General features: G+C 44.2%; 1 protein-coding gene across 1 annotated transcript in view; it reads left to right on the forward strand.

Moving 5' to 3' along the window:
* CCBE1 (collagen and calcium binding EGF domains 1) overlaps nucleotides 1-24,688 on the forward strand; it is a gene marked incomplete at its 5' end in the record, with an annotated part of 176,335 nt that overhangs the window by 470 nt on the left and 151,177 nt on the right. The window contains one exon of the mRNA XM_005881811.2: nucleotides 64-144. Within this exon, the coding sequence (XP_005881873.1) occupies nucleotides 64-144 (81 nt within the window). The remainder of the gene's footprint in view (nucleotides 1-63; nucleotides 145-24,688) is intronic.

Here is a 24,688-nt window from a genome sequence, read left to right on the forward strand (position 1 = left end):
CGCGCACTGGCCTGCGCTCTCACGTGGGGAGTCAACGACTTTGCCTCTCTAACTTTTTCGTAGAGAAGTCTGCTCAGAAAACAAAATCGCCACGACCAAATACCCGTGTCTGAAGGCCTCGGGCGAGCTCACCACGTGTTTCAGGTAAGCCTCAGGCTGTGTCGTGTCGCCGCTGGGCACCCAGGCTAGTGGGAAGGCGGCGCCGCCAAGGAGGGGGATGGAGGTGCTTTCGGGCACGGGGTGCTGGGATGCGCTGGGTGACTTCTCCGTGGTGCGCACCTTTCTCTGTGTTTTCTGGGCCAGGGCAGCAACAGGCACCCGAGAGTCTGCACCTAGAGTCTGTGCCCTAAGGGCCAGAGGCTGTTTGCTGGTCTCGGGAACTTTTGCGTGGCGGAGGTTGGAGGGGAAGAGGTGGAAAGTTTTTAAGGAAAGTGGATCGGATTGTGGTTGTAAACAGCGAGGCAGAGACGAATGACTGCTTTTATATCTTGTTTTGAAAACACAACATCAACAAGTAAATACTTGGCCTTGGGCTGTCCTGTGACCTTCTGCCAGGACAGAGTGTAACACTGTCAGGGCCTCTGTGGGCAAAGGGGTGGGGAGATGGTTGTGTTGATTGAAAACAAAAACAAAATGTCAAGATTGTTGAGCCATCAAGAAGAGGAACAGTCTTTTTCCTAAAACGTGGCCCACAGAGCACCTGTGTGCTTGTTAAAGCTAAGCCTGGATGGAGCTAGGGAATCTATAGTTTGGAAAATGCTCCCCAGTTGTTTTTTTCTCAACAAAAGGAAGGGGAGGCACTGTTCTCTGCTTGCAGCTTTTTGGAGGTGAGGGTTGATGTGGTTTTCATCATGTGTTCTTGGCTTCTATTCATTCCAGTGCTCTCACTGGACGGAGGAGGCGTGCACCCATAAGCGTGTCTTAGTTGCCTGCTTTCTAAAGGTGCTGTGGGAGATACTGTGATCCCCATACACACCGGACTCATCTCCGTCTTTGGGATCCATACACTGTTTGGGGTGCCAGGATAAATATTGGGCAGTGCTAGGTAACACTGCAACCCCCAGAGATGAACTTGAAAGAAAAGGAAATTTTACTATTTATAATGTCATAGTGGATGAATCAACCATGATTGTTTTCAGCTTGCAGGAACATGTTATTTCATGGGCTCAGAGGTTCTGGTGTAAGTGGTTTCAGGGCTGGTCAGTTTAGTGGTACAAAAGCGCATCAGTTACGCCAGGTGCCATGCTTTAAAATCTGTCCTTGGCGGTGGAATGATGATGGGCTTTTAGGCGAATCAATAGTCACTCCTTGGGAAGGGCCGCCTTCTCCAGACATAGTGTGTGAGTGTGTGTGTGTGTGTGTGTGTGTGACCACTGAACAAAATACGTGAGGGTTAGTGGGACATGGTATGTGTGTGTGACCACTGAACAAAATACGTGAGGGTTAGAGAAGGAGGAAGAAGTGTGTTTAGTTGGCAGGTAAAGACTGGAAGAGGTTAACTGGGTAAGCAAGGTCACCCAACTGGTGAAATGACTTGGTGGCACTGGCACCAGAATTGCTTGCCTGGTTCTAGCCCTGTGTTTCATCCACATGACCACAATATTTCTTCGGACGCATTGTTTTCCTATCACCACAGTAGAAAGCCTCTAATTTAACATGGAAAGTGTCCCTGAGGTGGTTTGCTCATTTGTTCAGAGCCTGAAGGTCTGCCTGCGCATAAATCAGCGAGTTACAGAATGCATGTCCAATTTGCAGGAGCCACGGGTGCCTGATGAGTGTCCTAAGGTTAGGACAAGTCCATTTGTTAGGACTGTTACTGTCATTTTTTTTCCCCTTCAGATGTTTGAAACAGCAGGGTTTCTTTCACACCTAGACTCTCGGCAAGAAACACTAGCAGCGTCTCGATGTGTTTCCACTAAGAGGAATGGGAGAGGATGTTTCCAGCTGGAGAAAATGCCCCGTGAATATTCAGTTATTTGGGTTTAAGTTACTTTATGGGAGTGGAGAATTCTAGGTGTACTCCATTGCTTTAACACTACTTCCATAATTTAGTGCTTTTTTCCCTTTGTATTCTCATTCCTTTATTTTCTATTTTAGATCCCCCCCCCCAAATTGAGATATAAGTGACATTGAGCACACAAATCTAAACTCTGCAGTTCCATATGTGTACACCCATGCAACCTCCACTCGGGGACAATACAGGGCAGTTCCAGTGGTTTAGAAGCTGTCTCAGGTCATCCAATCAGTACATCCCACCAAAAGTTAGTAATTTTGTAAAGATAGTGTCTTGGCAGTTGCTGCCCCATTTTGTTTTTGAACCCTGAGAATGGAGGAATACTATGGACGCCTTGGTTTGTGAATTGTGGTTGTCCTGGCTCTTGCTAATTCGACTGTGGTCTGGACACCAGCCACGTGGGGATCATCTGGAAGCCTGTTAGAGTCCTGGACCTCTGGAACCAGAACCTGCAGGTTAATGAGATGTGATTAAAGCTGGGAAAGCTTCAGCTGTAGAAGGCAGGCTCCTCAACCCGGGTCAGGGTTGGGGTGGGGGGGCGCTCTGCAGATGGACCGCATTCACCTTAAACCAGACGGAGAACCAGCCTTCCAGGAAACCAACTCTTCAGCTCTTAGGCGACCCCCAATTAAGCTGTAAGTACCGCAGCAACGCTACTGCTCTGGGAACTCTATCTGATTACGTAGGCCCACTCTTTACTAGCTGCCTTTTGGTGAACAGCTTTAGCACAGAGAAAGAACTTCTTGAACTTGTTGAAAATGACTTAAGAAATTATTATTATTGATATGGAGATGGGTTTAATACTAAAATGAGTATGGTAGATGCAATAAATCTGATCTCCTACCTAAAAAGATAGGGAGATGAAAAAATGAGAATAATCTTTATTCTGCCCCTCCCCCACCCCGTACATTTCTACGTGGCTTCACGTAAGCAGCATCTCTCCATTTTAGCCTTTTGCAATATGTTAAATAATGACAATTTGAGGATTGACTATGTATTCAGCACTGTTCTATGCACTTTGCATACATAAAGTCTTATCCTCAAAGCCACACTGTAGCATTTGTATTCTCAGTTTTGCAGAGGAGGGAACCCAGACTCAAAGGGATTAAGTAAACTTGCCCAGAGTCACAATTAATACATGTGAGAGCCAAGATTCAAACCCAAGTTTGTCTGACTTCAAAGTCTGGGTCCTTTTATCTTCCCAGAGGTGTCTACAGATGAGGCCGAACTTTCCAGATCCTGGGATCTAAGTAAGGAAGAAGACTAAATTCAAGTGACTATAAATTCAAAAGAAAGTTTAATAGAAACCCAGGTCATGGTGCGAACCCATTTAGATGGGTCCCAACATTCACCATGACCATAGTGGTTTATGCCCTTGAGATCTGTCTTAAACAATTAACTCTGTATTATCATATTATACACAAAATTGGTTCATACATGTATAGCTTTCCTTCCTTGTAGGATTTTACCTTAATCATAGGGTCTGTCTCTAGAGATTCTCTAGGGCAGTGGTCGGCAAACTGCAGCTCTCGAGCGACATGCGGCTCTTTGGCCCCTTGAGTGTGGCCACGAAGTTTCAATCACACTGTATGTGCACACCCGCACGTGGTATTTTGTGGAAGAGTCACACTCAAGGGGCCGCAGTTTGCTGACCACTGCTCTAGGGCAGTATACATTGTGCCAATACCCAAAATGTACTACGCACTGTTGAATGAATGCCAATGACACCTTAACAAGAGTCCATATTTACTTAACATTATCATCTGACATAGGGCATACTCTTTCCCAGCTAAGATGTCAGAGTTGGTGTGGGATGTAGCTGAGTTTATTAGAGCCAAATGAAGCATATAAAGCTATCATGGCCTTACTCCTCCTGTGACTATTAAAGCTTTTCCCACAAGCTGACTTTCCCTTAACCGCCCCCCCCACCCCCCAAACCATGTAGCTTGAATGAAAGTTTTGTGTTTATTTTCACCTTCCTTTATGGGTCTCATATCAATAAAAGGAAATGTTAAAGGCTTTTTAAAAATAAGACAAAAGGAATACATATGTTATGTGTATGAATTGTCAGTAAAATCCAGTTTTTACTGAGTGAGGCTGTGTCTAATAAACATCCTAGTTAAATTTTTTGGTCTATTACAGATTTATTGAACATCTATTATGAGCTTAAAATAGTCCTAGAGCCCTAGCTGGTTTGGCTCAGTGGATAGAATGTCAGCCTGCAGACTCAAGGGTCCTGGATTCAGTTCCTATCAAGGGCATATGCAATGGGTGGCAGGCTCAATCCCCAGTGGGGGATGTGCAGGAGGCAGCCGATCAATGATTCTCTCTCATCATTGATGTTTCTATCTCTCTCCCTCTCTCTCTGAAATCAATAAAAATATATTTTAAAAAATAGTCCTAGAAAATGAGCACAGAAGAATAAGCTACAGTTACTGGTTGCAGTTTACAGACTTGATTTTCAGACAAGGCCTTTGAAACTGTAACCAACACACATGGTACATGATTGAGTTCAAAGTCATGTAGTTTACACTATACTATCAATGATCAGGGAGAGATTCAAGCAGCTGGGAACGAGTTTATGGGGAAGAGAGCATAGCTTTGTTTTTCAGCATGGCTGTTTAACACAGTGTGCTCGGTGTTTGTCTAAGTTGCATTAGCTATGATTTTCAGCATCGGGGTTCATGGACCTCCAAGTGGAGGCCCCCAGCTGCCCCTCAGCTGTATTTGTTCAGGCAGTGGTGTCTTACTAGGCACTGCTCTTGCTCAGGGTCATGTTCCCATAGGAAGTAATGACATGGGGAGGCAAACCTCCCACTTCTCTTTGAGATAATACAACAGCGTTGCCAAATCCTATTAAAACTTGGACGTTAATGTGATATTTCTGCAAATGTGTTTACTTGGAATTTGGAGAACAAGAAGGTCGCTTAATTAGAGCAGCATCACCAGATGAGAGCACCGGACTGTAGCTAAGGCTACACTGCGGGAAGGCCTGGAGAATGCACTATCTGGTAGGTCACCGGGTTCCTACAGAAGACTTCGGTAATGTCAAACATGCATAATAGTAGAAACTCAGCCAGGGTTTGAATTCCAGCTCTACCATTTGTGTTGTGACCTTAAACAGTTTCTTAATCTCTGTGCTTTAATTTTCTCCTTTGTAAAGTGAGGATCACATTAGTACTAGAGTTATAAGGTTGCCATGAAGATGAAATGAGTTAACATGTGTAGGAAGTGCTCAACAACGATTACCTCTCGTGACCGCTACTGTGTCTCCCTATGTCTGGTGTAGTGAGTGCATGTAGTAGATGCTCCGTGGACATTTGTTAAGTTTTATTTGTGAGTTTGGGGCTTACTAGTAGACATTTTTGAAAGTGCAAATTCAGATGACAGCCAGAAACACTGAGAGTGTTTATGTACCAGTCACACATCAATTGTTTCTAGATGCCATTCCAAATGTGGCATCACATTTGGGAAAGTTACAAAAGAACTTATCTTTGCTTCCTGCCTTCTACCTGACTACTCAAGGTGCCCAACTTGTGTGACCATAGTATCAGGTAGAGGCCCAGTTACCCCATTTTAGAGGATCTTAGCGGTGAATCCCTTGCATAGGGTCATGAAGGAGTCTTGTTGGCAGAGAGAAGACTAGAAATCAGATCATTCAGTCCTCAGCGCAGTTCTGGTCTCTCTTTCTGCTGCCTCCCTGTCTTGTGGCCCACATACTAGTAGCTCAGGACAGGCACCGAGGGCAGCTCTGTGAATAGTTGGCTTATTTTAGGGCATGCGATCCCGCTTTAAAAAAGCATTTATATCTTAACCGTTGACACCCTAATGTTAAGGAGAAAGTGGTAACGGATGTTGGGAAGAACAGAGCAGGGGACAGGTGAAGGTGGCTTTATGCAAAACTGCCTAAATCGCAGGCATGCTGAAGGCAGCCTGTTTCCCTGTGCTGGTCCTGTCTCCCATTGGGCAGTCGGCCCTCAGAGGGCTTGAATCAACTGTCCCCTCATCCACAGCTGTATCCCTGGAGGTTAGCCCTATGCCTGGACAGTCCTGCATACACATTATCAAATGACCAAGAGAATGAATATGTGAACATTACAAGTAAATAGTGATGAGATTTGACTTAAATCTTTCAGGCCTTTCAGCAACCCGATTACCTGCACCTCCGTGAGATGCTGCCACAGTTTGCATTGGTTCCCAGTTTGACTGGCTTAATTTTAACTGCTGATGTAGTTAGTACAGGGCTGATTCTGGCAGCTCTGGCTAACTCCATGAGCTTGCTATTTTAAATAACGCCTGAAGAGGACCTGGGTATTCCTGCTCACGTGACAATTGCCCTATAGACACTGGCTTTGATGGGGAGGATGATAGTTTCAAAGGGAAGCCCGCTTCCTCCCACACTCTCTTATTTTTTAAGCTGAAGAACAGGTGTTAGAGGAGGGAAGGTAGCGGGCATCGGCCAAGGCAGCCTCTGTATCACTTTTCACTCATTCTTGGAGACACAATACAAAGTGTTAGGAAACAGCTAACAATTGAACTCGCCACCAAAGGCTGTGCTTTCACTGGTGTGTTCTTTGAGTCCGGGTCCAGTTGCTACTCTCATTGTCCCTGAAGTAGTTGATGCCTGACTTCCTACATTAATTCACTTCATCTTTTCTAAGTGAAGCTGGGGTGGGTGCACCCGGAAAAAGCAAATGTGCTCTTCCTTTGTTCTAGAATACTCTATCTTCTTAGGAGAAAGCTTGCATTTCAATCAGTAGTTTCCGTGTCAGTGGGTTCAGCTTCCGAAAGCCCCTACCCCGCTGCTCAGCAGGACTCTTCACTTTTGTGCGTTAGAGGGTCTGCCTGCTCGGGCAGTTGCAGAATATCAGGAGAACAAAGGTCTCTAGTCTGTTCAATTTATTGCTTTTATTTGGGGGATGAAAAAGTAAACAGCTATAACATCTGCAGCTTCTTTTTTTGCCAAGCTAGGCTCTTCCTTTTCTATGAAGCCATTTACCACTCTTCAAGTTTTACCAACAGTTTTTTGTTTGTTTTTTTTAATATATTTTATTGATTTTTTACAGAGAGGAAGGGAGAGAGATAGAGAGTTAGAAACATCGATGAGAGAGAAACATCGATCAGCTGCCTCCTGCACATCTCCTACTGGGGATGTGCCCGCAACCCAGGTACATGCCCTTGACCGGAATCGAACCTGGGACCTTTCAGTCCGCAGGCCGACGCTCTATCCACTGAGCCAAACCGGTTTCGGCCCAACAGTTTTCATTCATTTATTCAACAAATACCTGTGAGCTTGCTTTGTGTGCCAAGCACAGTTTCTAGGCACTTGGAATACATCTGTGAATAGAGTAGATACAAAACAAACTTCTGCTATTATGGAATTTATGGATTTTAGTTCACCTTATCTTTCAGTAAAGGAATGTTGAGCCAACAATGACCTTTGGGACATTTTAAAGAGAGCTGTTTTTGGCACACATCTGATTAATATCACATTTTGGGGGTTAGGGACTTGAAATTTCCTGTGGCCCAGCTGTATCCTTTCAGCAAAAGAACCACCACAGGTCCAAACGGGCACGAAAACATGAGGTTGGTGGGAATCGAAGATTTTTCTGCAGAGGTGCTAGCAAGAAATTACCACGTGCCACAAGTTTCTCCTAAGCATGATTGGAATGTGAAAGCATTACCGGGAGGTGGCAAATTCTCTGGTCATGTGCCCTGACAGGTGGCCAGTGGCATCAGAATTGGCCCATTAGGGACAGATACCTTGGCCAGTTCACCTTGTATTTCCCAACAGTAACTTTAAGCAGAGTGCATCCACCTCCAACATTCCCTGATTCTCCTAATGATCTATTATAGATCTATTCTCATAAATGTATTAGGACCTTCTGGACAATTTCTGGACCTGAAACACCTGTAGGGGGTGGAGTGGTGTTATAATGTCTACGTGATAATCCCCATTGAGCAAAGGAGTGCTTTGTCTTCTTTCCAGCTTCAAGGTGTGATCCGTGCAAGTCAGTAGCAGGTGTAAGAGAGCTTGTCTGGGTCTATACGTTGCCTCCTTGTTCAGTGGGATAGAAAACTAAAACATCTTTTCATGCCCTTTATGATCTCAGAAACTTGATCTCCATCTATTCTCAGCCTTCATATCCCTTCTTACCCTTTCCCCCTTGGCCCCTTCTGTGGGGTGTTTTCTGTTTACTCCTACCAGGGTGAAGCCCCCCATCTTTAGTTCTTTGGGAATGGCAGGGGCAAATGTCAGCCTGAACTGGCGGGAAGCCAGGAGGGCCCTCTGCACACAGACCTGGCCCTGAGAGTTTGGTGTAGAGAATAGGAATTGGCAAAGTAGAGCCCATGGCATGTTTTTATACAACCCATGATCTATGGATGCTTTTTACATTTTTCAAGGACTGTAAAAGAAAAGTCTATGCAACTGAGACCTTATTTGGCCCCCAGAGCCTCAGCTATTTACTATCTGGCCTCTTGCCAACTTCTAAAGAACCAGCAGAATACAGAGACCAGGAGTGGGTTTCTCTGCCATACATAACCCTGTCCACAGGTCTGAGTCCTCAAAGAGGTGACTTTGGGGGCATTTAGTCAGCTTCATCGTTGGGTCCTTTGCCTGTGTATTGCTTCATTTTATTGTTATTAGACCTCCTGGTCTGAGTGAGCATCTTTGACCATGACTTGGTTTGCTGAATTACTTAATAGTTTTTGTTGAGCTGAAACTTTATTGAATCATCACCCCTCAGTGATATGCTAAATAAACATAACTTGCCAGAACATTAAGAAGCTGGGTTTTATTGCAGGTAGTTAAGTATTATCTCACTGCTGCTTTTCTGCATTCCCAAGATGAGCCTTCCTTGCTTGTTGAGCAATCCTGGGATGGCCTGGGCCGCCCTCCCACCTCCCCTAATGCCCCACTTAATTCCTGAATGTGCATATTGATCATCACATGCTTTGATGACTCAAAGCCACCCTGTAAAGCCATAAACTTCATGTACAGGGGAAAACTTTTCACATTCAGAAATTAAATGATAATATGTACAGTGGGGCCTTGACTTACGAGTGTCCCGACTAACGAGTTTTTTTTGAGATACGAGCTGTCTCTCGGCCAATTTTTTGCATTGCGTTGACAGAGTAATTTGTGTTAACGAGCTCCTTAACGAGCGGTCTCAGAACGAATTAAACTCGTAAGTCAAGGCCCCACTGTATTTTACTTGAAAAATGTCTAGAAAAAGTCATTTTCAATGAAAGGTATTCTAAATCAAAGTTACAATGTTATATTTTTCCTTATATGGCTAAAAAGTATCATACCATTGCACAACTGCACTATATACAAGACAGGGTGAGGCAAAAGTCAGTTTATAGTTGTGTTCGAAACAGTTTATTCTTGTATTATTAATAATTGTATTTTCCACATGAACAACTGTAAACCTGCTTTTACCCCACCCTGTACATCAGTAATTAAACTTTTTTTTTTACCAGTAATTAAACTTTTGAACTTAAACTCTGAACTGCCTTTTCACAATGCCAACTCTTCTTTTCTCCTAGGTGTTTTTAGAAATTTTTATTGAATTTATTGGGGTGACATTGGTTAATAAAATTATACAGGTTTCAAGTGTACAGTTCTATAACACATCAGCTGTATATTGAATTGTGTGTTTATCACATGATGCCAACTTTTCTGTCCCATGAAAGATGGAGGAGAGTCCTAAAGAGTGATGCCTTCTGACACCGAGAATGGGGAAAGGTGGAGAAGGAAAGAGACCTCTTTAAAAGAAATATTTTGAGGGGAGAGAAGCAAAGTTTGCCAGTGGTGTTTTGGAGAAAGGAAGAATCATGTTGGAATGCACTCCTTGACATACTAGGAAGATTAAGATGTTGTGGGGTATAGCAAAGAGGAAAAATGGGGGTGTGAAGGTTTGATAAGAGCATCCTGTGGGTATGAAGATGGGCAAAAAAAAAAAGTCGTGTGGGAGCTTGTGACCTTGATCACAGCCATTTTTACTGATTGGGCTAAATGCAGCTTAAAAGAAAGGCAGACTGAGCTTGTGAAGGTTGACAGACTTACAAACCCATTTTTAACATCTTGCGTGCATGCATTTGGCAGATCGTATTCTAGCTTCATACACGTTCTCACTCAGGGTCTCTGAGCAGGTGTGTGGCCAAGCCGGGGTTCTAGGCCAGACACTCTGACTCCAGAGCCTATATTCTTCTTAACCACTGGGCTCTCCTGAAAGGCCTGACAATTGCAGTTACCTTGCCAACCACAGATTTAAAAGAGGCAGTTAGAAGAGGAAGGGAGGGAAGGAAGGAGGGAGGGAGGGAGGGCGGGCTGCTAGAACTAGGGATGGCAATCCCACTGGTAATGACTGGTGAAAACGTAAGTCGGACAAGTCATCAAGAGTAGACACAAGACCGCCCCCCCCCCATATTAGTTTGCTCAGGCTGTCTAAACAAACTACCATGGACTTGGGGTTTAAACAACAGAAACTTATTTTCTCAGGTCTGGAGGCTAGAAGTCTGAGCTCAAGGTGTTGACAGGATTGATCATTAGGAGGCCTTTCTCCTCGGCTTATAGATGGCTGTCTTCTTCCTGTGTCTTCACATGTCTCTCCTCCATTCGTGTCTGTGTCCTAATTTCCTCTTATAAGGACACCACCTGTTGGGACTCATTGGATTAGGGGCCATTCTAATGACCTCATTTGAACTCAGTGACCACTTTAAAGCCCCTATCTCTAAATATGCTCACATTCTGAAGTACTGGAGTTAGGACTTCAACCTACGAATTTTGGGAGAAAAGTTCGGCCCATAACATACCCCCTAAAAAACACACCCCGCACACTGGGGCCATGTAATAAAGGGGGCATTTTTCACCGTAATCCCCATGGCATTGCTGTCCACCATGGTGCTCCAGAGCCAGCCAATGAAATTATAGAACCTTCAGCAATGAAGTGACCAAGGTGGATCACAAAGGGTGGGGAGTTCTGAGTTTCCGAAGCTGATCAGTTCTAAGTTCCTGGGTGCAATGAAGTGACCAAGGTGGATCACAAAGGGTGGGGAGTTCTGAGTTTCCGAAGCTGATCAGTTCTAAGTTCCTTGGTGCAAATTCCATCACTTTTCATTTCCTAATGCAGGCTCTCAGCTTGGTGTCTCTAGCTACTTAGTGACCTTAAATGCATTTTTATAAAATACTTTGCTTTGTTGCTGCACTGCATGAAACCTTCCAAGATGTAAACATGGCTCAGAATATTATAAATTAAAGCGTTTCAGTGTCAAGCTGTGTTTTTCTTTCCTTGCAAGCATCAAACACAAACACACTTTTTCCCACATAGTGTGATAGAAAATCTATGTGCTGGCCCGGCAGTCTCTCGAGTCTTCCCCTGTGCTAACTGAAAGAATTCTCAACCCCCAGTACACTCAAGGCTTTTTATAGGTTTGCATCAACTTGATGCAACGTGAGACAATGCTCTCTGCGGTTTGACTGTGTAGTCATCATCCCAACCCTATATTTACCATATGGCCTTAAGCCAGGCAGTCCTGAAGAAAGGTCTAATGTAGTGGCTAGTTACATTCATGGAATTTCGTCTTTTGAGTGCAATAACAGCAATTATGCTGATTAAATCATAGAAATTACTATAAATCCAGAAATAAAGGAACTGTAACTATATTTCAGGGATGGGTGCGCCCCTGACCTTTTTACTGAGGGATTTCTTTGAATTGGAGGCTGGCAAGATGTGAAGTGGTTCATAAGTGATCTTGGAGTTTGATAGCATATGAGTGTGGCACCCTATTTGAGAGGAAATAATAGGAATGGATATTTAAAATCTCCTTTTTAAAATCTATTGATTTTAGAGAGAGAGGGAGGGAGGAGGAGAGAGAGAGAGAGAGAGAGAGAGAGAGAAAATCAATCTGTTGTTCCACTTATTTATGCATTCATTGGTTGATTCTATATGTGCCCTGACAGGGGATTGAACCCGCAACCTTGGCAGATTGGGATGACACTCGAACCAACTGAGCCACCTGGCCAGAGCTGGTTATTTAAAATCTTAAGTGAAGGCATGAAAGAATCCCAACAATTTACTCGACACCTCTGTCATCCTCACTCTCTTCTTCAAGTCCTTTCCCAGAGACCTGTCATGTTTGGGAAGCACATTTTCCGATCGAGGCACACAGAGTGATCATCTGTGGAGGGCACGTGGAGGTCAATGACAGAGGACGCTCAGGCTGGAGATGCCTGGCCCAGGGAGCTCTGGCAGCCTAGCTGCCACCGTGCTGTCCTAGGGCGAGAGGAGGTTGGGGTCCTCACACACCTGGAGCCATTTCTGGGCAGTCAGGGCTGGGAGGGTGTGATGGGGAGGGGATGCCCCTTTTGGGAAGCTCCAATGTAGACCTGCCCTCCCTCCCCCGCACCTTACCTATCTAGTTCTGTTCAAGCTGCATCTCCAAGTTCAGCCTCTTCAGTTAATCCTTCCATTGCTGTTTCTTAAGATGCGTTTTTCGCATGCATTCTTTAAAATATGACTTGTATCATCTTTGGACGTGTATTTATCCGTTCACTTATCCACAGCTTGGCTCTGTTGGATTGCCCTGACACTGGTATGTGCTCGTTATGTGTACCTTTGATGTAATGCAGCTTTTGTTTTGTGAAGCCCAGGGTGCCTCTGGGACCGCATTGAACTCCCTAGGTCCTGACAGAGGAGGGTTTCATCCACTCTTTTTAGGACTTTACAACTGAGGGCTTGGCTTTCGATGGAAATTGCCTTGATGAGGAGGAAAACATGCTTTTTTATTTTTTAGGGAAGAATTTATAAAGGGTGGGGGTCATGCTTTGCAGTCCCTGCAGGGAAAGGGGCACAAGAAAGAGGAAATCTCCCTTTCTAAAACTTGACCTTTTTTTATGATGATGATGATAGCAATACTTGCTCTTCGCCCATTTTTCATCTAGCAATGCCTGGCTTAGAACTGCAGGTCCCCCCTAATCTCAGCCTCCAGGTTGACTGTCAAGGGACTGCATGCGATTTTGGTGACCTTTCCCTACCTGCAGTCATTGCTCACAGAAATGGGATTGTTCTGCAGTTGCTTTTTCACATAACAATGGGTAAGGGATGTTTACTCATCATTACATAGAGTGCCAATTCATTTTTACAGCACGGTATTCTTTTATAGCATATTTCATGTACGGATGCATCATAAATCATCTCTTCACTGGAGAGCTTTTTATAAGGCAATTATCAGCTGCTAATGGGGCCCTCCCTGATTTTGAGGGTTCAGGTTTAAACTTCAGATGCAGATTTCAAATATATCAAGCTTTAACTAAATGAATCAGAAAAAGAAAACAATCTAGTGTCACCAGGTAGCACATGGGTCTGGAAACTTCGAGATATGGCCTGTAGGGTCTAGCCCTGATACTGCCCCTCCTAGAAGGTATGGCTATGGATCCTCAAAGCCCTATGGTTTTCTTGGGGCAGGGCGGGGTGGGGGTGGGGCGGTCACTCTGATGGAGTTCCGTCTAGGATCGGCAATGTGAGCAGAGCAAATGGAAGCAGGGTTAGTTTACAGCCCAGAGGATTTGTTTGACAGAAGGAAGACCATCTTGACTGTGAAGACACTGTGGGATATTTGGACACTTATCTTCCTAATCTGCCCTAAAAACAGGACAGCCATTCGTGAGCTGTCAGCTGCATCTCTTCAGTGCCTTGGGTAGTTTTTCTTATCCCAATTATTTACTTAAAGAGGAAAATGTCTTTTTTACTTTCCAGATACATACTTTTGAAAGCCAGCTCCTCTTTTTTTTTTTTAAAAAAATAAGTTTGTTTTATAGACAAATCTCTCTTTTTAAATATTTTTATTGATTTCAGAGAGGAAGGGAGTGGGAGAGAGAGATAGAACCATCAATGATGAGAGAGAATCATTGATCGGCTGCCTCCTGCAGCCCTCTGCTGGGGAGGGAGCCCACAACCTGAGCATGTGCCCTGACCAGGAATTGAACTGCGACCTCCTGGTTCATAAGTTGACGCTGAACCACTGAGCCACACTGAGTGGGAGCCAGCTCCTCTCTCTGCTGCAAGAACATGCTGGGTGAGCATAGGAGCCATCATTTCATTCTGCCAAGGGTTAGGGACACCCCCCTCCCCATCCCCACCGGCTTGCTTTGCTCTCTGCTGCTTTCTTTCAAGGTGTGCTTCCCACAAAACAGGGCGAGGAGGGTGAGGTGTCGGTTTCCTCACCTAGGGAGGACCTATACTCCCATGGTGACCTCTCCCCTTCTAGAAAGGAGAAATTATTTCATTTGGGAAGACTCATGAAAAGACAGTGGGAAGAAAGGGTGATATCAGGTGAGAAGGCCTTTCTATAAAATTTCGCATCTTTTAGCCTAACAGGCTTAATATTTGTCTTATATTTACAAAAAACAGTTATTACAAACTTATGAGTCGTTGTGCGTATCCTTTTGAATTGATTTCTCCAAGGGCCCTTGTAAAGAGTTCATGTGCTGCAGCCCCACCGCCCTGTCGCCTTCTCACTGTCCTGGTTCTGGGTCCATACTTGGTTCTGTTTAGAGCCACCAAGGAGACGGTGAAGCAAGGCAGTCAGCTACATAACGGAGACACTAGCCTTTTCTTTTCTTTTTCTTCCAGCCATTTACCCACATACAAGGATGAGCTTCTCCTGCATTATCCAGATAATTGTCAGCTATTTGCCCCTCCCTTTCCGCATTTAGGCAGCCTCCCTGTAGCAGAAGGGTGTGCAGGTGAGTTTCGTATTTGAAGCCTGATTCTTTCACTTGCTCTGCCTGCATGCTAGCCTTCTTTGTCTGCATTTCAACATGTGTTCCCTTGGAAGGCGTTTAAATGAGGTTGGGGTTATAATTTAATGGATGGCAGTGAATCTTTACTGCGGCCTTTGTTTTTCAATGGATTTGACTTGCACCATAAATCACTTATAAAGAAAAAATGTACATGCCCTGGCCAGTTTGGCTCAGTGGATAGAGCCTAGGCCTGTGGACTGAAGGGTCCTGGGGTTGATTCCAGTCAAGGGCACGTACCTCAGTTGTAGGCTCCTCCCTGGCCCGGGCCCTGGTCGGGGCACATGCAGGAGGCAACCAATCGATGTGTTTCTCTCACACTGATCTTTCTCTCTGTCTTTCCCTCTTTCTAAAAATCAGTGGAAAAATATCCTCGGGTGAGGATTAAAAAAGAAAAAATGTACAAGTTGACCCTTTTTGAAGATGAAGACAAGCTGGCCATGTTTTCCCTCAGAATGTGATTCTGAATTATGAAACTCAAATATGCTCCAGTAAAATCCCTTCCCATCTGCTCATCACCAACAAGATTTTGCACCATGTGCTTTATCTGCCCCATTTTCCTGTGCTAGTGTATTTTATAGCAAATCCCAGACATAATGGCGTTTGACCACTACATATTTCAGCACTCATTTCTAAGAAATGTGGAGCCTTCATACATTACCAAAATGTCATTATTATACCAAAAACTAACAAAAAACAAACCAATATGAATGTTACTTTTAAACATCACCCCCCCCCACCCAAATAAAATAGGAGTTTGTTTTGTGAAGTTATTTCTGTTGAATTCTGTCATGGATGAGTGGTCCTTCTGTCACCACTAATGAATGATCTGACATTTTTAAAAAATATGTTTTTATTGATTTCAGAGAGAGGGAGGGAGAGAGAGAGAGAAACATTGATGAGAGGGAAGCATTTATCGGCTGCCTCCTGCATGCCCTTTACTGGGGATCGAGCCCGCAACCCAGGCATGTTCCCTGACTGGGAATCAAACCAGTAACTTCCTGGTGCATGGGACACACTCAACCAACTGAGCCACACTGGCTGGGCTGATCTTACATTTCAACACATATGCTTAATTCTGAGAAAGTGTCTGAAGTAGAAACCCTATATTGTACACTGTGGTGTTGCCGGTAGCAGAGTAGGACTCTGTGGGAGGCAGTGGTCCAGGGGCAGCTATTGGCTTAACTTTAACCATAAGGTTGTGAAATTTTCACCTTAATAAGAATATTTTACCTCAAAGGCAGTTCTGTACATTGACCCCCAAGATGATACCATACTATAGATAGGTGTGTGTTCTTAGATTAAAATGTAGGTTCAAGGCGGGGGGGGGGGGCGCTAACTTTTAATTTATTTTTATACTTATATTTAGGGTTTATTTATTTATGTTTTTAATTGGATTTATTGGGGCGACATTGGTTAATAAAATTACATAGAGTTCAAGTGCCGGTGGTCTTATTCCAGCATCTAGAAGGGGTTCAGGAATCTGGAGAAGGCGCTATGTTTAAATTAATAAAGAGTCCAGAGATGAAACATAATTTTGAAAGGCATTTTGGGGAGTCAGAGAAGACTTAGCTAAAGGAACTAAGTTCTCCCTTGACTCAGGACCCCTTGCTATTTATTAACACAAATTGTCCTAAGGCAAGGTAGCTATACATCAAAGGCCAGGGTTTAGTATACAGAATCCATTGTCAAATTGGAAGAATTGCCTACAGCTGTTCAGGTATTTGGCCAGTAGGAGGCAATAACATGTAGATTGAAATGCCCTCAGCTGTCTGGCAGCAAGCAATCAATTTATGCATGCTTTTCACATTTGGGGAAATGCCCTCAGTCATTTCCAGATGATTCAGCCCTGCTGACGTGCTGGAATTGGCTTCTGGCATTCAGGTGTACAATTCTATAAATACATTATCTGTATATTGTATTGTGTGTTCACCACCCCAAGTCAAGTCTCCTTCCATCACCATTTATCCCTCCTTTACCCTCTACTACCTCTCCTCACCTCCCTTTTTTTTTTTGGTAATCACCATACTATTGTCTGTGTCTATGAGTTGTTGTTGTTGCTTAATTTCCTCACCTTTTTCACTCAGTCCCCCAACTGCCCTCCCCTCTGACAGCTGTCAGTCTGTTTTCTGTACCCGAGTCTGCTTCTGTTTTGTTTGTTAGTTTATTTTGTTCATTAGATTCCACATATAAGTGAATTCATATGGTATTTGTCTTTCTCTGACTGGCTTATTTCACTTAGCATAATACTCTCTAGGTCCATCCATGCTGTCTCAAAAGGTAAGAGTTCCTTTTTTATAGCTGAGTAGTATTCCATTGTATACATGTACCACAGCTTTTTTATCCACACAGCTACTGATGGGCACTTGGAGTGTTTTCAAATCTTGGCTATTATAAATAATGCTGCAATGAACATAGGGGTGCATATATTCTTTCAAATTAAGGTTCTGAGTTTCTTTGGATATATTCCCAGAAGTGGAATTGCTGGGTCATAAAGCAGTTCCACTTTTAATTTTTTGAGGTAACTCCATACTTCTTTCCACAGTGGTTGTACCAATTCGCATTTTCACTAGCAGTGCATGAGGGTTCCCTTTCCTCCACATCCTCGCCAACACTTGTTCTTTGTTGATTTATTGATACTACCCATTCTAGCAGGTATGAGGTAATATCTCATTGTGGTTTTAATTTGCATCTCTCTGATAATTAGTAACATTGGGTATCTTTTCATATGTCTGTTGGCTATCTGTATGTTCTCTTTGGAGAAGTGTCTATTAAGGTCCTTTGCCCATTTTTAAATTGCCAGATCTTCTCCATCTTGGAAAAGAAGTCATCACAAATTCTGGTCAGTTCATCATTTCTTTATCTTCTGCTCCACAGCCTTCTCTAGCGAGTAGACATGCATCTGCTCCTTCCTTAGGCTCGCCTGGCAGGCCAGCGCCTCTGCCTGGGCCTCGCTCCAGACCTGGGCAATGCCCTTGTTGGCCAGTCACAGTTTCTCCTCCACATAGGCCTTCAGCGCTTGGTACCTCTGGCCTTCCTCCTTAAACCTGATGATATAACTGCTTCAGGGATTCTTCATTCATATGGTAGCCTTTGATTAACTCCTCCTGCTTCTCAAACCTCTTCAAGAGGTTAGAGAATGACTTTTCCATGGAGTTCAGATCCACGGTCAGCTGGTCTTTTTCTCTCAGAATGTTTGGGTCTTGGCTTTGGGAAAGTCCTGCTGTTTCTGAGTGTTCTCCATCGCCTGGTACTTGAAGCTCTTGTCCCCATCCATGACCTTCCCCATCCCCTGGGATATGAAGCTCTCATCCCTTCCCCATCTCCAGGTTCATCTGATGCAGCCCCTCACACTGGCTCCTCAGCTGCAGGTTCTCCTTCTGTGTTGCCTCCATTGCCGGGTCCAGGTCCTTGGCGGTCTTGCAGCATGTCCACAATAGAGCCCCCAGGCCCAAGGACACACTGAGGTGGGCCCAGCACAGGAAGGTCTGGTGCTCCCAGGAAGTCCAGCTCCACCAGTTTGGCCTCAGGTGGCCTTCCCAAGGAAGGCACATCAGCATCCTGTGTACTGCTGGCCTCAGGGCCATACGCACTGGTTTCTGAGGATTTTTCTTCAGGAACAGGTTAAACTTGAAGTATAAGCCAGGGCTGACTCCTTCACCAGGAATGTCCTGAACTGCTCCAGGTAGTGCCCGTCAGCCCCCGTGCCTAGAACCTCAGCTGGGTCTCGGAAGTGCTCCGCACTCAAGTCTATAGTTGTCCATTTTAGGTCCTTGTTTTATTTTGCTACAGTACTTAAACAATTTGTAGCTTATTTTGTGTCTTTTCCTGACTAGACATCAGGGCAGGGGCCAGGCCTGTCTTATTTATTTTTGTTTCCCCTGTAGCACAATGCCTGGTCCATTTTCTGTGCAGCATAAATGTTTGTGGAAGAGTGAATGAATCCACATGGTTACTGTATAGTAAGATCATCCTCTGAAACAGAGCCGCGTTTTGTATTTGTGGATTTAAATTTATACTTGGATCTATTCCAGATATATAAGGCAGTTGGTAATACATAAAATATGAGAAGATAGCATCCATTAAAAAAACAAAAACAGAATTGGAGCCTTAAGGAAGGGAGCCAGGATTGAGGGTAAGAATGTATGCCATAAAGGCACACAGGCTTGCGACGACAGGTGGGTCATGAGGCTCTGAGCTCTTTAGCAGTCAGGGAGAAAAGATGCCAAACTGGTCCACATGGTAAAATGCCCAGTACTGTGACAGGTGTTCTTCAGACCAAAGAGAAATTTCACCCAAGGGTCATGGTAAAAAGAACAATACATCATGTGATAGTGCTCACCCCTAGGATGGGCATGGCAAGTTGCCCATGGTCATGACCTTCAAGTATAGTCGGTTGCCATCTTGCCAAGTGCAGTATGGTTAAGGCCCATTGATGGAGCCCAATAGGAAGCTGTCCAGGCTCTAGGTCAGTGATGGTGAACCTTTTGAGCTCGGCGTGTCAGCGTTTTGAAAAACCCTAACTTAACTCTGGTGCCGTGTCACATATAGAAATTTTTTGATATTGGCAACCATAGTAAAACAAAGACATATTTTTGATATTTATTTTATATATTTAAATGCCATTTAACAAAGAAAAATCAACCAAAAAATGAGTTCGCGTGTCACCTCTGACATGCGTGTCATAGGTTCGCCATCACTGCTCTGGGTGCTGTATGACATCGTTGCTGCTGCTTTGGTTTCTGCTGCTGCCTGCTTCACATTACCTATGGGGTGGGAGCAGGAGAGGAAACACGTATTTGTTACTTTCTTGGACCTAAACTGCTGACTTTTACTATTGCATTCTTGCTTATTTGCTCCTGCTTAACATTTTTGAGATCCCGCTCCTCTCCTTACAGACTTCTCTGTCCTTTCCTTCTAGCCCATCCCTGGGTCTGCTGCACACTTCCTCTAGCAGCATCTTCTGGATCCTAGTGCTCATCTCCCAGGCTGTGTTTGGAGAATGTCCGAACCTTCTTTATCCTCATATTCTGTAAGTGTCTCTTCACTCTGGATGCACCAACTCTCGAATGTTGTGGGACATCCTTTGCACTCAGTAGTGCTGCTCTATCTTCACAGCCCCTGGGATTCTAAAGAGAATGGAGATGAGAGACCAAGGAAGTTATATTCCTTTGTAAGAAGAGTAAAGTAAGTCTTTTAATGTGGGAGTTGTCCATGTACAGTGAGACTGCTTAGAGCAAAACTTGTTGAGGGGCAGAAGCCTACCTGATAGTTCCATAATCCTGTGTGTGCGGCAGGGAGGGCAGGTGGAGTAGCAGTAGATCTTAGTATTGCTTGGTTTTCCCCATAAGGAGCTCAAAATGAAATTGATCATGACAGAAAGCAATCATTATTCTAGCTGATAAGCAGAACTAGCATATTTTATTTAGTACCCTGGGTAGTACAATGCAGAAAAACTTCCTGCAGGATCGGCTTTCATACCATAAATTGGATATAATGCAGCGGACTAATTGGAGAACACCTTTTCTATCACACGCTGTCACGTGGGTAAAGAAGCCTTCCTTCTCCGCTGGGAGCTAGAACACTCATAGCAGCAAACGTTGTTGGTGATACCTGGTTTGAGCAGCTGACAGTTTGATTGGCTTTGGGGTCTTCCCTTCAACATTCTTATATTCTAAGCACAATTTATTTTAACTTTGGGGTTTTGTTAACCCTCGTGTTTCTACTTTATGAAGAGCCATAGTTAATAAAGATAATGTTTACAAGAGAGTGCAAGGGATAGTCTTGGTGGAGATAAAAAAAGGCCTTTTGAGCACAACCTGGATGTGATTAAATACTAAATTTTCTCAGGGATGTTTAGGTTTTACAGCCCTAAACCCCACCTTTTCCCTGTGGAAGCAGTTATTTTTATAACATAATTGTTGATTACACAAGATTCCTTAGAAATGCAATGTATCAAACAACAGAAGAGATTGTGTTTGTTAAATTTTTCTAGATGGTACCAAATACACACTTAATAACATACTAATTATGGTGATGTTCAGGAATATTCTTTTTGACCTTTTAATGATAATAATTGTAAGTACTATGCATTGAACACTTATCATGTCCCAGTTGCTGTATGGAGCAAAATAGATGGTTTGCTTGAATGTTCTTGGCAATCTTGGGAGTAACAAACTGCTTTTATTCCTCATTTTACAGATGAGATACATTAAGGTTTTGGCTTACCAGCAACTTTCTCAAAGTCATATAGCTCTTAAGTGGAGGAGCCATGGTGAAATAGCGTTTCCAATTTTCATAGTTTATTCTTTGTTCATTTCTTAGAATTTTGTTCTATCAGTCATGTCCTGCAGCATAACCAGCTCCCCAAGCCTTAGTGGCCTAAAACAATGATTTTCTTACAGTTCTGTAGGTTTGCAATTTGGGCAGGCTCACACGGATGGCCTGGCCGTGCTCCATGTGGTGTTGGCTGGGGAGACTCAGCTAGAGCTGGAGGGACCAACATGGCCTTGCTGATGTGCGAGACCTTGGTGTTGGCCGCCAGCTGGAGACCCTCTGTTGTCCTCCAAGTGACCTTTCTCTACCTGCTCTCTTCAGTCAGTAGTCTAGATGGGGCTTCCTTCATGGCGGTATAAGCATTCCAGGAACAGAGATGGAAGCAGTCAGAGGGAGGAGCTTTGAAGCTGTAAACTACCGAAGACCGGACTAGCACAGGTCACTTTCTCTTTATACTATTGATCAAAGCAAGGGACAGGGCCAGCCAGATTCGAGGTGGCCTGTGCAGAGGAGCGGGAGGGTTGTATGAGAGCATGCTTGCAGACATGCTTCCCTGTAGGTCTCTAAACACCACCCTGTGAGCCATAATCCTTCTTCACTTGACTTTTTCTCTCTTTTTTAAAAAAAATATTTTATTGATTTTTTGCAGAGAGGAAGGGAGAGGGATAGAGAGTTAGAAACATTGATGAGAGAGAAACATTGATCAGCTGCCTCCTGCACACCCCCTACTGGGGATGTGCCCGAAACCAAGGTACATGCCCTTGACCGGAATCGAACCCGGGACCCTTCAGTCCTGAGTCAAACCATCTAAGGCACTTTTTCTCTCTTGTCTTCTAATCTCATGTGGTTACTGTGATTCTCTACACAGCCACTCCAACCACGTCTTTGATACATTTTATATTCCCTGTTAATTTCTTTACAGAATAGCAGTTTGGAGCCCTTGGCTCCAAGGTCTACTCCAATTATACCAGTATTAATGCATTTATTATTTTATGCAAATAAAGACGGTCCCCATGCCCACAGCTAACTGCCTTGTTACTTTCTTCTGTCCTTTTGAATGTTCAGGCTTCACTCCTCTCTTGCTTGAACTTATGATCTGTTATCTTCAAACCCAGCATCCTGCCAGCCTTGTCATTATTGCTAATAGAGCTCATTAAACCTGCTATCTTGGAATGAGTATTGATCCCTTTCTTAGCTTCCCTCCTTCCTTTCCTTTATCTAATCCAACCCGTAATAACAGCCTTTGAACATGCCTTTTCCTCCTCCCTTCACCACTCATGTTCAGGCTTGTCTCACCTCATCCCTCACTTCACACAGGGTTCAAAGTGATTGCTCTCCCAGCCTTATCTCCCCTACTCCACTCTCTTCTTCCCGCAGCTGCTGGTCTTTGGAAATGCTCTTAATGAAACCTACATTCTGTCATTTTCCTCCCCAGGAACCTCCCCTCCCACCAGTCATGTCATACTGCTGGGTGCTTGAACTGCTTTCCTAGTGTCCAGGGCCTGTCAGCAGCTACTGCCTGCTGCCCCCAGACTCAGGGATAGTTAAGCGAGCATTCTCCCATAGTCAACCGCTGTCTGCAGAGCTCTGCTTGAGACCACTTTGTGACATGGCTTGGAATGTTAGTCGTGGGTTTAGATTTTGATTTTATATTGATGTGGGATCATGGGTGCCTGGCATTTAGCAGAATGTTTTGCTAAGGAGGAGACGGGCAGATCTACTTTAAAGTAGTGGCCCTATGGAGGTGGTTACACAGTTGGAGTTGTCTAAGACATGGGCCGACTATAGCAGTTGTAGAGGGTATGAGCCATTGCATTACTGTGCACACACATGCATGGCTATGAGGTAAATCTTAATTATGAAGGCGGCTGATAATATCTCCCTTAGGATCACTTTTTCCATCCTAAACCCGCACTTTCTCATCTCAGACACAGCAGTGGGCACATGCAAGGTGCATCCAACTCTCAGAATCCTGGGGTGCTTTTGACAAAGAGGACTGCTTTCATTCATTCTTCGGGTAATTTGAGTATCAAGGTTGTTGACGCCAATATTTAGCCTTAACAACATAATCTGCTTTTTAAAGGGAAAATTCTCATGAAATAAGAAATAACAACACATTAAAGGCCCGACACAACTTGGTGGTAAGGAGGCTGCCTTATAGCTTTGGAGGCAGTATATCAGAGAGGCTAAGAGTGTGGGCCGTGAAGGCAGATGGCCCAAGTTTTAAAGTCTCTGACACAGAGAAGCTGTGTGACTTTGGGCAGAGAACCTAACTTTCATGTCAGTTTACCCACCTGCAAAATAGCAATATTACTTTCCTCATACGGCTCCTATGGTGACTCAGTGAGTTAAAACACAGAGAACACACTGGCACATGGTACTCAATGAACATTATCTGACACCATCTACCCTTCATTTTAAGGAAATCATGTTCCATGAAATGAGATGGGATGCTCAGGGCTGCACAACCAGAAAGGTTCAACCAATTGCTATTTCCATCAGCTCCATATCAAAACCTATACCCCACAAGGAATAACCTTTAAAAAACGGAAAAGAAAAGCAATCCAAGTCCACGCGCATGCCACACATTTCTGTGAGTGGCTTCCACACACATTACAGAGGTCGGGGGTCATGAAATAATAACTGCAAGTCCTCTGACCTCCTTGGAGAAAAGTTCCATGTCAAGACTGGATTATGTTACTGGAGAAATTACATAAGGAAATGAGGCCTCCCACATCGAAGTGTATACACATTCCATAAGTGCTCTTAATACATTAAGTTAAAAGATTTACATGACTTTTTTTGTTTTACAGGAGCCAATTTTGAATGAGAAGCCAGTACAGACACTGTTAAATTCAACAACACAGGTTTCTTACATGGCTTTCGAATAACCAACTAATTCCCAAAAGTGCTGCTTGATGCCTTCTCGTGGGTACCACAAGGTGGGGAGGTGGGCAGGCAGAAACTTACTCCCAGCCTTTCTAAGCGTTTACAAGAAGTGATCAGGTTGCACTTTTAGCAATTTATTCATTGCATGCCCAACTGGAAGAGGAAAAGTGACATGAAACAAAATTCATCAAGGCTGTTAGTGTGAGCCAGAGAGCACCATGCCATGGCTCTGCCTGACCACAGTATCAACATTTCTAGAGAGCCTGGTCCCAGGAAATGTGGCTGGCCCTGGCCACAGAGTCCCCTGACATGTGGCTGTGTCTCATATGGATGCAGAGGAAATAGGAGGTCTGCTCTGGGTGGACTAAAGCAGAAACCTTTCCCATTGTTAGCAAGGAGCTGCATTACCAAACACATGGACGAAAGTTTTCTTGACCAGAGTTTGCTCATCTGTAAAATGAGAAGGTTGTACAGACAAAACAGTTCTCAGTGTCTGTGACACCAAGTCCCTTTTCCCCTAGCAACTCCCTGTGGAACAGTTTCCTCTTCTCTTTAGTTGTGTCCTTAAGTTGAGTGGCAGGCAATGCCGGAGTTTATTGAGCCTGTGATGATTCTCCAGGTGGCCACTTCAGGACTCAGGACCTCTGTGTACAGTGGTGTGGGTGTGGGCTAGGACGGGCTGATGGGGGGGGGGGGGGGGGGGG

This window comes from Myotis brandtii, unplaced genomic scaffold (assembly GCF_000412655.1).
Source record: "Myotis brandtii unplaced genomic scaffold, ASM41265v1 scaffold69, whole genome shotgun sequence".
Taxonomy (NCBI): Eukaryota; Metazoa; Chordata; class Mammalia; order Chiroptera; family Vespertilionidae; genus Myotis; species Myotis brandtii.